Source organism: Pungitius pungitius, chromosome 10 (assembly GCF_949316345.1).
Source record: "Pungitius pungitius chromosome 10, fPunPun2.1, whole genome shotgun sequence".
In the NCBI taxonomy this organism is placed as follows: Eukaryota; Metazoa; Chordata; class Actinopteri; order Perciformes; family Gasterosteidae; genus Pungitius; species Pungitius pungitius.
This window is the reverse complement of record NC_084909.1, coordinates 1482195-1495828: the sequence shown is the minus strand read 5'-3', so window position 1 is coordinate 1495828 and position 13634 is coordinate 1482195. Positions and strand designations below refer to the sequence as shown.

The following is a 13634-nucleotide window of genomic DNA, read 5'->3' as shown; positions in this document are numbered from 1 at the left end:
GCCCTCGATCTGCCCGAGGAGCGGAAATAAAACGGGTTATTACACTCCGATATCTCATGTCCACGCGCACGCACACACACACACACACACACACACACACACACACACACACACGGCGACAATGCACTTCTCACTCCATGGAGACTGAGCAGGAGATGAGAGCGAGTCCAGGATGAAGCAAATAAGGGAAGAAGAGGTTTTTTCTGGGATGAAGACGTCACACAATGAGAAGTTTCTCCACACAATATGATCGACAAATAAACGATGATGTATTGATCAAAGTTATAGTAGCAGTGGCAGATAGGGTATACAAAGTGACTCTAGAGTTTAATATATATATATATATATATATATATATATATATATATATACATATACTGTATATTATGTCATTTAAAATGATCTTTGTTCTGATCTAGCAGAGCTTCGGTTAACACTTAATGAGAAGTAACTTCTTGTGGGATGTCATACAGGAGCCGTTGTATGAGGAGACATCGGTGGGTGGGGGGGTGGGGGGGGGGGCAGTCAAAACTCAAGTGGAGATTTAGCAGAGATAATTACTACTACAAGAAAGATTGCTATTGTGAGTCCGCGCCTCAGATCACTGCAGCAGCACTTTGCTGAGTTCCCCAAACTGTTAATAAATCAGTTTTATGGGGGGATTTTTTTTATCTTCGGAGCCACATACCCCCCCCCCCACCCCCCAATCCCCCTGTGGAGCTGACTTCCTGTCAACCGAAGCCTGAGCTGCTTCTGGGGGTAATAACTTGAATCCAGAGCCACTGGGTGCCGAAGAGCTAATTTGTGGAAAATGGCAAGAAATTAAAAATGGGCTGAAATTGGACGTCTGCTGGGGAGGTGTGACAGAGACACACAGCAGTTTGAAAGCTGATTTTTCTTTCTTTGTCTTCAGGGGGGGGGGGTGGGGGGGCGGGGCTGTGGCGGAAAATACAACAATCCAAAAACAATTAAACATCCCACAACCTCACTGTGCTGTATTGATTCCTAACATACCAGCCTGCTTGTTGTTTACATCCACCCAGTTTATTACCCCTGATGCTCATCTGTGCCACCACGTGACTCCTCGGGGAGGAGGATCCATCTGTCAATGAAAGTACTGTGTGTGTGTGTGTGTGTGTGTGTGTTGACCCCAGGCGGCTGGTTGTTCACACATCACACGCAGGGGAGGACATCTGTCGGTCCAGCTGTTTCCAGGCTTTTGCAGAAAACCACCTGACTTTACGTCAGCTGACTTCTCAGAGTGTGTGTGTCTGTGTGTTTTTGTGCGTGTCAGAAGCCAACACGCCGAGGGAGAAATGACTTGTGGATTTTTCCTTTTAATGAATATCTGTTTGTTTTGTTTTCTCTCTCTCTCTCTCTCTGATCACTTTTATATCGATCAATCCGATTAACAGCTTAATCAATAGACTGAGGGAGAAAGTTGCGTAACAGTAACCAATAAAAGGGCACAACTTTTAACTTGGCAGCCGACAGGCAGCAATTTGTGGTTTGAAAAGTCGACATGGAACCTGTAAGGAGGACAGGTTGGAGGGTTGAGTGACAGCTCCGTCAGCAGGGCGCCGCAATCATCTGGATCCGAAAAGACACCTGCCCCCCCCCCCCCCCCCCCCCTCCTCCTCCTCCCTCCTTTACACGTGCAGCACGGAGGAGACCAGCAGCGTGAGTCACCGCGCACCTGCGGGGAGGACGGGCCACGGAGAGCGGCCCGGTGGGGATGATTCATCCAAGAAAACACGGCGACTCTTTTGACACAAACCCCGCGAGCCTCCCGTGGGCTGTGGGGGTGTGACTCACCAGACAGAAGACACGTTCTTCTTCTTCTTCTTCTTCTTCTTCTTCTCGCTTTCTTGTGTCTTTCTCTGCATTTGAAAGGTTTGTTTTGCGATTTCGTCAGATAGGAAAACATCTGCAGCATCTGGTTTCTCTTCCCACCGAACATCTGAATGAATAAAAGAATCTCCGCGAACACGGGATGGATTCATCGAGGCCAAATACCATTAACACGCCATGCTTAAATGTTTATTAAACATTTCTGATTAATGCTTAAATTCCCCACAGAATGCTCCAATAAGAACCCAAAGTTCAGACTGCATGGGTCAATAACACATTCTATTAGATGTTCATGTCCTAAAACGCATCTGCGAGCAATGAATGGTGAAATTAAACTATTTTAATTAAATCTGGGAGGTGAGACATGTGATGTGATGGAACAGTGGATGGAGGAATAGCTTTGTGTAGAAAACGGCTTCATGTTGAAGAGAATTAAGTTATTAAGCATCAATTTCAGTTCAAATCATTTAGGTCCTTTAAGGCAACATTTTTATTACATCCTGATTTCATTCCAGCTGTATTGATGGTTTTAAAAAGTCACTTTTATTCTTTTAATATACCGTATAACACCTGGTGTGACTGAGTGATGAAAAATAAAGTTTCAGTAAACTTTTGACTGAGACCACTCGTGAAATCTTTCAGGACCGAATACAAATCTTTCTTAATGGTTTAAACTGACCAACAACCCCCCCCCCCCCCCAGCTTCGCTGAGGCAGATCGGCTTTATCGCCTCCGCGAGGAAATTAACTGGCTGCAGCAGCAGCAGCACGACTCCCTAAAAAGCCGAACCTTATCAGGCCGAGCCAGCTGAGACCTGCGTGCGTTCACACCGCAGGACCTTCCAGCGAGGAGGAGAAGTCTGCACCGAGGAGATGAAGGAGAGACGGGGGGGGGCTGAATCACAGACCGGACTCATCCACCACAGTCACTCAGATAACCCTCTGTGGAGATTTAAAATAAATAAAAAAAATAACAGTAAAGTTCTGTTTAAGTATCACCGTAAAGTTGAGGAAGTGAGTAAAAGAATCCAGAATCCAAAACGACACAAAGATGAAATATGAAAAGTTCAAAACTTCTTGACCAAAGCGAGAAGCGAGTCCAATTTATCCATCAAAAATGACAGCGGAGGACTTTTTTTGGCCATGAAACTTCAGTTTGTTTCGTCCCGTGAGACCGAAGGGGGTGAAAAAAAGGGCACAGTGTTTCGTTTTGGTGGCAAAGTGAGGCCTCGGGTTCACCACGCGCTGTGTGTAAAAAAAGAAAAACCTTAAAAAACGACCATTGGTCATTTCATTCGTCTACTTCATGCCGTCTGCTGTCGTTGGAAACACAGACGAAAGCTGTCGATGGAATCTGGGATTGTCGACGGCTGTGAGCCGTTGCCCGGGCGACCTGCAGGTCAAGTATAACCTCTGTAGGAATAACAGGAGTCTGTAGAGGTGACTGGCCGATGCCTCGCAGCCTTGTATTTTGCGGGCCAACCTGTTGCAGGTTCTGATGTAGTTTCGTTTATATATTAAAGCACTGTTGGAAGATACATTGTTTCTCCCTCAGTGGACTCGAGTCCTTTATATGTGCAAACATCCCAAAGCTTAAATATAAATCTGTTAAGTTTTTCCTGGGCTGCATCTCGCTGCCAGTGTGTTTAAGCGTAAAAAGGCCGTTTTGGATGTTTGAGTAAAGATTTGGAGACGAGGAAAACAAAGACACCACAGAAGCGTTGGTGTCCTCAGTATTTATTTTCTTGTTTCTTTGTAGCACCCCATTGAAGGAGCATAAATATTTTACAGAGAGAACATCAGTTTAGTTATTTACAAGATATAACAAATGACGTACAACTCACATTGTTGCTTTGTGTTCGGAGCGCTGAAGGAGGAGGAGGTAAAAGAAACCACTACAGTCATTATATCGTTGAGGTTAAAGGTCACGGCCGGGCCTAAAGTCTGACGTTACAAACAGGAACACAGAGAGAGAGAGAGAGAGAGAGAGAGAGAGAGAGAGAGAGAGGCTCGCGCTGCGGGGCACGATGGCGGGCTGCACAGACAGCGAAGCCACCGCACGAGCCCCCGTTGAACCCTGAAGCACTTCTTCAATCAACAGGGGGGGGGGGGCGGGGGGGTCAGTCGGGCAAAATGCATCAGCAGGAACAAAGGAGAAAAAAAAAAAAAAAAAAACAACTCTAGCTGCAGCAGTTATTTTTAATGAGGGACTTGGGCCTGAACCTGAAGCTGACCTTAGACCTGCCGTCGACGGCCTCTGAAGACCTCACCTGATGAGCACCTCGCCTCAGCGCGCCCTCGTTAAACGCATGCATCATTTCAGCAGGGGGGGGGGGGGGGGGTGGGGGGGATGCACACTACGCTGGGGAAGAAAGAGGAGGAAGAGGAGTGTTCCTTCATCCGGGTCGACGGAGTGGACTCAGGACATCGCTTAACGCTCGGCTCCACTGTCAAGTTCCTCCCCCGGTGGGGAGGGGCGGGGGGGGGGGGGGGAGGGTTCACCTCCGACAACGGGAACACTGAAATATTCATGGGAGTCATTTAAAGATCTGAGATGTGTCGGCGCACGCGAGAGTCTTTACCGTCGGGACTCTGATCAACAGTAAGATTATACAGCTGTTGGAAGGAGAGCTTTATAAGTCTCACTGTCCACCACGTCAACATCAATCTGTCCAGCTGTGAGACTCCCGCTCCTTTTCTTTTTCAGGTGAAAGTGGAGACAGTGACGTCTGTGGATGATATTTGGATATCGCACGGAAAGATGAAACTGGAGTTAAATGGTGAATGACGATCACATTTTCGGGTCAGAGTCGTAACACATTTCTCCTAGATGCTTTAAAAAAATAAAAAATGGTGGTTTTATTTAATTTGGGAATAAGAACTGATGAACATTTGTGTCCGTGGCTCAGTCTATGAAGCTCTTGTGAAATGAATGCTTGCCCGGTCGCTCCGCCTGCACGTTGGAGTTCACGGCTGATGGATGCGTTTGATGAAATACTTCAATGTTCTTCACGGAGGGAACAAACGTTTTTTTTTTTTTTTTAATTCCGTTACATTTCTATTTTGAGACGAACACACTGAAAAGGCACGGGCACAAAAGTGTGTGTGTGTGTGTGTTAATGAATGCGTTCAGAATTACAATCCTTGTCCAGATGCCTTTTCAGTCAACCGTACGAATCCACTCGACACAACAACAAAAATCAGCCGCCTATTCAATTCAACGCCGCCGAAAACAGGGAACAATACCGAACAGGAGGAAGGAAACAGCAGTTAGGTTTATTGAGCGCGTGTTTGAAGGATATGAAAGTGGAGGTTTGTGCGTATCGACTGAAGTGCAACTAGGGTTTGTGGGGTTGAGACAGGAAGAAAAATAAAATAAAAAATAAAGGATTCTGAAGTGAAACCTTTGGTCTATCTGTTGGACACCTGAACAGAGTCCTGCCATCGTGCCGCAGCACTACAAAGAGAAAACGACGCGTCTTTGCTCTCTCCTCTCGGGGGGGTGGGATGGAGGAAGCGTTTGGGGGGGAGGGGGGTGTGGGGGGAGGAGGTCGCGCAGGTCCTTTTCTTAGATGGGCAGCTGGAAGGTGATGTCCACTTGAGCCTCTTTAGCCAGCGAGACGATTTCAGAAAGCTTGACAACCTGTGAGCAGAGGGACAGTGAGCTCGTCTCTCATGTCCCCTCGTGGGGAAACACTCCTGAGTATGAGCGCTGCCGCGTAACATTTTAGATGTTCATCGTGTGCGTGTGTGTGTGTGTACCATTTTGGCGGCCTCGTCCAGGTCGTCACAGGCCAGGATCTTCAGTGGACTGGCAGCGATCAGAGCTTTGGCGTCGTCCACTCTGGTCCCTTTAAAAAAGAAAAAGAAAATTCCCCATTTTGTTGAATGTGGGTTTTTCTTTTTTTTTTGACAAAGCAAAAATGAAGCAGCGTAATGCTTTCCCCGACGTATTGGCCTGTTTATTCAACCGTCAAACGGACTCCACAGTCTGCAGCTTTGTTGCCCTCAGGCAGCACCACTGAGTGCAGTCTTTCAGTGGAATGAGGATTAACACATCGACTTATCAGAATCAGAACAAAAGCACTGAACTTAAAAGTCCGAAGCTGGAGGAGCTAATGAAGCCAGTTGTGTATTATTGCTCGGGGGCGGATGGCTGCTGGCGTGCAGCAGTTGACTTTGGGATTTAGAAGTTGGGGCTGTCACAGAGATTTAGTCACTTGGTCTTACTCTTTCTCACTGTGGAGCTCAGTCATGCGTCACAACCGCTGTCAAACATTTATGACTTCAGGGAAATGTTAAAGGTACAAAAAGAGTTGTGCTCATTATATTTTAGTTTGTTGTTTACCTAAACATTTTTAATGCCCAAATAAATCATTGGAAAAATGAAAACTTATTTATTGGCAGGAAAAACATCTGTAGTGTTGAGTTTCAGTCCAAAAGAAAAGAGACAGGGTCACATGATGACATTTTAAAATGAGTGACTGCATGTTTACAGGAGCCGGACTTTGAAGACGGGAACATCAGTCAAGTTCCTCCCAGCTGCCAGACGCTGGTTAACCCGTCTGACTGGAGGGGGTGAGGTCTGTGTGTGTGTGTGTGTGTGTGTGTGTGTGTGTGTGTGTGTGTGTTTACTGGAGTGTAAAGTAGCTGATGGCTGAGGTCATTTGAGTTAAAGCCTTTCTGTTCATACGTGTCTGAATCCATTTTCAGGACATTATCAAAAGAAAACATTAGTGAATCGCCTATTTTTTTGCGTAAGACATAATCTTTGTGTTAAAGGAGGTGCATTTCTATTGCATTCCACATGGCTCTAAACCACGGCTGAGCTCTGACTGGCAGCTAACTGCAACAACTGCAACCGCGACATTTCTAACAAAGCGCGCGCGCGTGTTTCACCTTGTAACCGCACTACGATGGGGATCTTGAGGTCCAGTTCTTGCACGGCGACGATGATGCCCTGGGCGATGACGTCACACCTCATGATTCCTCCAAAGATGTTGACCAGGATGGCCTGAACCTGAGCAGCAACACTGGCGTTAACCGACATGTAGCCAGTGCCACATCACGGGATGTGAGGGTGAACGTCGGAGGAGGAACGTGCACGCGGCAGGAAGTCCGTTCTCACCTTTTTGTCGGAGGTGATGAGCTTGAAGGCCTCGGTCACCTGATGAGCTGTGGCTCCTCCTCCAACATCCAGGAAGTTGGCAGGTGTACCGCCGTGGAGCTTGATGATGTCCATGGTGGCCATGGCCAGACCCGCGCCGTTGACTAGAAGGAACGAGGCCTAGCGGTCATTTCACTGCAGTACGGATCAGGTTGGTTTAGTCCTGCTCCCATTTTGTTGACGTAATGAAATATAAAAATAAGGTCCCGATTCAAATCTGTTGAGTTTGCACACTGATAAAAGTTTGAATAGATGTCGGGATGGGGAAAATAGGAATCCTTAACTGGTAGTTTTGTGATTTAAAAAGCGTTGAAGGCGAAGAGTGAAAATGGGACTGATTTTTTGTAGATGATTAGCTGCTCCCTCTGCTGTCGTAAAGGAGCGCCGCGCTGCAGCAGCAGCAGCTGGCCGAGGAGATAAAACAGCACAATACAATAAAGAAGGCATTGGATTTTGGCTGGAAAATCCAACAAAATGTGTTTGCTACATTGATCGATATCTATTTTTTTTTTTTTTTACAGTTTGTTGAAAAAAAAGCCTCCCTTTTAATGGGAGGGCAAGATATTTCCAAAATGCTCAGTCGACAGGTCCAGACGTCGCACGTATCACAAGTCAATCAATATAAAATCTTTCCATAAACTTTGGTAGAATAGAACTGTTCAGTACGTCATCGTGGCTTAGAGAGGTTTGGAAACTTTTCAAGTCACATGATCCCATTTCCATGTTTTCTAACTGCTTCGAGTCCTCTTAAAACCACCGACTCTCCTCTTTAAATTCGCAGATTACCGACCTCGGACTTTTTGGTATCATTTCTGTGAATCTTCACTCGGTGAACGCCAGGAGTTCACCGAGTGGAAATCCTTGGACGTCGCACTGACCCAGACAGCCGATGGTTCCATCCAGGCCGATGTAGTTGAGGTCGGCCTTGGCAGCCTGCTGGTCCCGGGGATCCTCCTGGCTCCAGTCCCGCATGCCAAACACCATCTTCTGACGGTACTCCGCGTTGGAGTCAAAGTTGATCTTGGCGTCCATGCACATCACTGGGGACAAACGAGGCAATGGTCATATTCAAAATCTCATGATGTCAAGAAGTGGATTGGTCCAACTCACATTGTTCTCAACATCACACACGATACTTCTCAGTGGGCTCCTCTAGTGTGCGCGTGTGTGTGTGTGTGTGTGTACCGATTCCAGACGCGTCCTCCACCATGGGGTTGATCTCGACCATGGAGGCGTCGTACTTGATGAACAGGTTGTACAGTTTGATCATGTTCTCTGCAGCCTCGTTCACCAGCGCCGGGGGGAAGCCCATCTCCCGAGCGACCTGCAGCAAAACAACGTTCACGTCATCCACGAGTCACCCGAGTGGATTACGCAATCACACGCTCTGTCAATTATTGTGGTACTTAAAGAAAATTGAGCTGGAATATGAGGAGATAAAAAAAAAAACTCATGATATAACTGTCGTATATTTAAAGAGAAACCTGCAATGTCGTGCAGTTTTACAAACACGGTGGAGGGATGAACGAAGGCTGAAAGAACATCAATGACCCTCCGTCTGCTTGGAGAGCCGTGCCATCAGCTCCTCTCCCCTTTGTCAAGTATATCGAGTCTCTGTTGTCACGACGACAAACAGGCTTCAATATCCAGAAACCACGGGTTTGTTGCCAAACCTCTAAATCAAACGCAAACTGAGAGGAGACAGTGAGAGACTAGAAGGCAACTGGAAGAAGACAAAGAGGCAAGTGGAGAAAGAAGTGCATTCACATTCCGTTTAGCTAAAATGTAAAATAGGCTTCTGAGGGACACTTAGATCTTACTCTGTGAGGAAATCAAATCTAATATTCACGCTCTTTGATTTATTTCCTTTTCATTCACTAAGTGCTCCAAGGGAGTCTCCATCCACAAAGCCAAATCTTAAGAGAGGCTGGAATGCCGTGTTCATCACCACGAGCAACGTCACCTTCTGGAGTTATGAGAATATTCATTTCATTAGGGCAGCTTTTAAGTCTCAACTGTTTAGAAAAACAGTCATCTTGGCGTGTTGTTAATAATAAACAGACAGAGAAAGATAAAAAAAAATGATGATTCCAAAGCAGCTTCCACAATCATAACATACAGGTTGTTTCCTATAAAAACATATTTGTTATTCCGAAAAACATCTGCGTCCGAGAGGAATGAAGCCCGCCTCTGACCCGAGACTCGATTTGGGAGAGAAGATTGGACCCGTGTCTCGCCCAGTAAACCGCTTCCTTCTCCCGAAACAACACGTAGCCTCCTGGGATTTAGACATCGCCTCCCAAAGTGCAGCGTGGGCAACAAACCGCATCCCTTCCCCTCTCAGTTTTCGATTTCTCCTGCAGACGAGCCACGCCAGACCCCCCCCCACCTGGGTTTTGAGTCGCGCTCCCTCTGCTATAGATTGTACCTTGACAGCCTGCTCCATCTTAATGCCCTCCACAATGTCGATGGGCTCCTTCACAATGGCGTCGGGACTTTCGGCGGCAACGTCTTCGATGTTCACGCCCCCCTGCGAGCTGCCAATTAACACGGGGCCCTGTGGGGAACGAGAGGAGTTTCACACTTTCTGCACCATTTAAAATATATATATATAAAAATTAAAAATAAAAAGAGTTTGAAAAGAACAAAAAGGATGGAATCCAATGCTGAAGACGCACACGTGTTCACATGTACAAATACTTTGATACGCTTAAAGATTATTATTATTTTTTTAACTACAACTCTAGACGGATGAATGGTGCATCCTATTCTGACCCCTCCTCTGCACAGTGGGGCTCACTGGAATTGTAGATAGAAATGTAAACGCATGTCGTGGCGATGCTGGACGGGTTGGTGGAACGTGGCTGTGTCTTAAAACCTGAGTTTAGTCTCCTTGTCCTCAGGTCTTAAGGGGAGGCACTTTACTTCAAACACTCCCCATTTAACCAAAGGTTCCGTGTGTAACAGCTTCCTTTGTCTTTCCTCTGGTGAGGGAGTGAAGATTAAGAGGAAGAGACACTTCTCAGATGAATACCATCATCATTATCATCCATTATGTATGGTAATGATCTCATTGTGTATGTACATAATATCTTTGCATTAGAGCCATTCTGTATTCAGCTGAAAGATGACACTTCACATTCACTGGATGTTAAAGGGATCAAAACCACTAACGCTGACGATGTCTACACAAAAAAAAAGAAGCTCATTTAACTTCTATTAAACCATGACCTGAGATCATTGTAGTCTGTGCTGCAGAAGACTTTCACCATTATCTCAAGCACTGTGCTGCCATCTAGTGGTGTGATACAGCACAACCAGAAAAGATTATTCACTTTTTTTTGGGAGAGAAGATTGTGAAGAAAGTGAATTCAAACTAGGCCTTTGGCAAAAAGCAACAATCAGCACCTTCCTGAAAACTACTGGACTATGCAGGAAATATTCATTAAGATGGATTTTGAATTTTACAGCCGAGAGTCAGAGGAAAACGTCGGGTTGAATCCACCATGCGTTCCCTCACCTGGTAGGACCTCTCCATGGTGATGGCAAAGTAGTACTCTCTGCGCGGGTACCTGCGCTCGCAGATGAACACCTGGTTGCAGATACGACCCGCCTCCCCGGTCTGCTTGGTGTACAGCTTCCGACCGATCATCTGGGAGGAGACGTCCCGGGCTTCCTCTGGCCTGGACCGGAGCAGGGAGAGGAAGTATGAGCGCTTCGCGAGCACCCGAGCGGTCGACCCGCCGCTAAAGTCAAACTTTTTTTTTTTTTTTTGCCCGGGGCACCGTTTGTGTGCTCGATTACACGGAAGTGGGTTTAACTCACGAGTAGACGATCCTCACTCCTCCCTTCAGTCCGCCCTCAAACGTCCCCTTTCCTCTGCCACCAGCCAACACCTGAGCCTTCACCACCAGGTCCTTTGACGCTGACACACACAAACACACACACACATCCCGTCAACAATGCACCATCCAAACTGTGACAGCGATAAATAAAAATATAGATCCGCCACAGATGGCAGGCGGTGACCCCGTGGACTGTTACTGAACTGATATTGGATATTACTATCCTGCAATTATGTCAGCCGGGTGTCAACGGATACCTCTGGAGCAGGACGCTGCTATGTTTAGCGTGTGTGTGTCCGTCCACATACAAGACAGCTATTTAAAAACCCTTCGGAAGAAGGTCACGTCCGAAGAGTCAAACTGTGGGTTTGTGTAAAGGAACTAGAGCCAGTGTGGAGCCTCAATATTTATGTGGTAGCTTTTTTTTATTTTATTTTTTTTAAGTTAGCATCAAATCTGGTCATAATTAATATCCTGTTTGCTTTTTATCGAAACAGATGGTTACTCATTTTAAAAATACATTTCCAAAGTCTCACTAACTGTTCTTCCAGAATACACGTAGCGCTTTGAGTTCAACAAAGACCAGCCTCTCAATCAGCCTCTTCTTCGTCTGCACAGATGAACGTGACGCCGTTTGATGGACAGGCGGTTTCCTTGCGGGCTGCGCGCGGCTTACCGATCTGCTTGGCCACGGAGTAGGCCTCGTCCGGGGAGCTGGCCACCATGCCGTCCGGCACGGCGATGCCGGCCTCCTTCAGCAGCCCGATGCTCATGTACTCGTGCAGGGAGAGGTTCCTCCGCTGCTGCAGGAGCTGGGACACATGGCCTCCGAAAAGACCCGAGGATCCAGCGAGAACCTGCACGGGGAAGGGGGGGGGGGGGGGGGGAAATAGTGGACTTCTTGACCATCGATAAAAACCTGCATCTACAACACAGCACGTTGATTACGGAGTTTTTGAATACAGAACTTAATATATCTGCCATGTCCAAGATACTAAATTATTTTAAATTAAATTATTTTCAGGCAAATATCAGTATTGTGACATTCCTATTAAAAAATGTTTAAAAGACATTTAAACTGACAAATACAGAAGATCAACTATTATCTGGATGATCAGTTTTCAAATATCTGTCCCTCACATGTTAAAGAATGACCTCTCTACGGCAACCACTAACGCATATGGAGTTTAATTTACTTCATTTTTAAATAACAGAAGTGTTATTAGCAGGAAAACACATGCAACAGTGGAAACATGATTAAGGAAATGAAACCAAGACTGTGTGTTAAAGTGCTTCTTAACTCAATCTAAGAAAAATACCCAAATCTGGGAAACCTAGAAAACGCAATAATTCTTGCAATCAGGAAATTAACCGGCACAAACTTGCAATGTTTACATACAACTTTGGAACGTCAACAAGGTTTATAAAAGCAGCTTGAAGAGGGGAAAAACAATATGAAAAGGGACTTGAATTTATATCAGAGATTTAAGACGTAGCTGAGAGAAAAATGTTAAAGTCAACGATGATGTGGACGAGTTGGTCTCATAAACCAAGTGTGAGTCCTGAGCACAACTGACCCAGACATTACATCCACAGGACATTTCCATCCAGAGAATCTACTTTTCACCCTCAATACATACGGGTTTCAATGCACTGATCTGTTTATATTGTTCATTTTCATCAATTTTTTTTTGTACTTTTATACTAAATTCTCTCCTTTTAATGCCCAATACTCAAATGATCAATTCCTTTATGGGCAACGTGGCAATAAATGGCTTCTGATTGGGAGATGATCAATCAGAATTCTACTCAAACTATTAAAAAGGCACAGAAAAGCAGCCTTTAAAAAAACCCATTTAAGCTATAATACCGAATAACAATAAACATTAATCCAAAACCCAAATATTTATTTACATGCACACGGAACAGTGCATTCAGACAGTGTGAACCTTAATGAGAAATTAACAAAATAAAAGCTTCAATGACGGACAGATCATCATTGACATGTCTCAACTCATTGATTCGAGTCAATCGGTGGAAAAGTCCAAGGACCGCTGGACATGACGGGGAAAGGAACACATCGATGGGTGTCTCACAACTAATAAAAACAACACGCCATGTTTGCGCTTCTCGGGAGGCTCTTGTCGGAGCTTGCGGGCGGATGAGCCGATTTGTGCAGCTAAACTTCGCCCAAATTAGACGCGTCGGGGACCGATGCGATGGCGCAGCTTCTCCTCCGCGGCGCCGCTGGAGGTCACCGGGCTGCGACTGCCTTTGCTCACTGCCCACACGCGCCTCCGAAGACACCGTTCAAACACGCATCACACACACACACACACCGAAAAAGCGGGGATGAAATGAAATGCTTGGAGGGCGGAAGCTGGTGTTCTCTAGCGGGCTCGCTTCACGGTGACAGCCGTCCGCGCTAACGCTAGCTCCGCGCTAGCTAGCATGCTAGCCGAAACAACGGGAGCCCAACGGGGATGGTGCTAACGTCAGATTTGACCCTGTCCGTTTTCAAAGGAGGGGGAAACTGTAGCCTTTAATGGGTGTGCGTCGCTTTCACGGACACCCGGCCGGGAAGCCGGGGGCCTTCACTTCAACGCGGACACACACTCACCTTGGAAGCGGAGCTGAGAGTGCTTCTGGCCCCCGAGTTTCTCAGGCTAGCCGTCAAACGGCCGCAGATCAGGGACGTCGCCATGTCTCCCTCTTCAGTGGGGTAACTGACGCGCATGCGCGGTGAGCCGCTAGAACGGCTGCGACTGTGAA

At 46.4% G+C, this 13634-nt stretch overlaps 1 protein-coding gene across 1 annotated transcript; it reads right to left on the bottom strand.

Annotated features, from left to right (window-relative positions):
- Positions 1-3571: 3571 nt before the first annotated feature.
- Positions 3572-13629, bottom strand: sucla2 (succinate-CoA ligase ADP-forming subunit beta). The gene is made up of 11 exons (XM_037488760.2): positions 13483-13629; positions 11539-11719; positions 10843-10942; positions 10538-10700; positions 9446-9574; positions 8203-8341; positions 7896-8057; positions 6979-7121; positions 6750-6870; positions 5613-5701; positions 3572-5493 (listed from the first exon to the last, which is right to left on the bottom strand). The coding sequence occupies exons 1-11, from the start codon at positions 13597-13599 to the stop codon at positions 5419-5421; spliced, it is 1419 nt and encodes a 472-aa protein (XP_037344657.1). The 5' UTR covers positions 13600-13629; the 3' UTR covers positions 3572-5418.
- Positions 13630-13634: the final 5 nt, after the last annotated feature.

Excerpts from the sequence above, each read along its gene's own strand:
- sucla2 (XM_037488760.2), bottom strand. The coding sequence starts at position 13,599 with ATGCGCGTCAGTTACCCCACTGAAGAGGGAGACATGGCGACGTCCCTG. Across the intron at positions 9,575-10,537 it reads CCATGGAGAGGTCCTACCAG|GGCCCCGTGTTAATTGGCAG; the intron begins GTGAGGGAACGC and ends CGTTCCCCACAG. Across the intron at positions 7,122-7,895 it reads TGGAACCATCGGCTGTCTGG|TCAACGGCGCGGGTCTGGCC; the intron begins GTCAGTGCGACG and ends CGTTCCTTCTAG.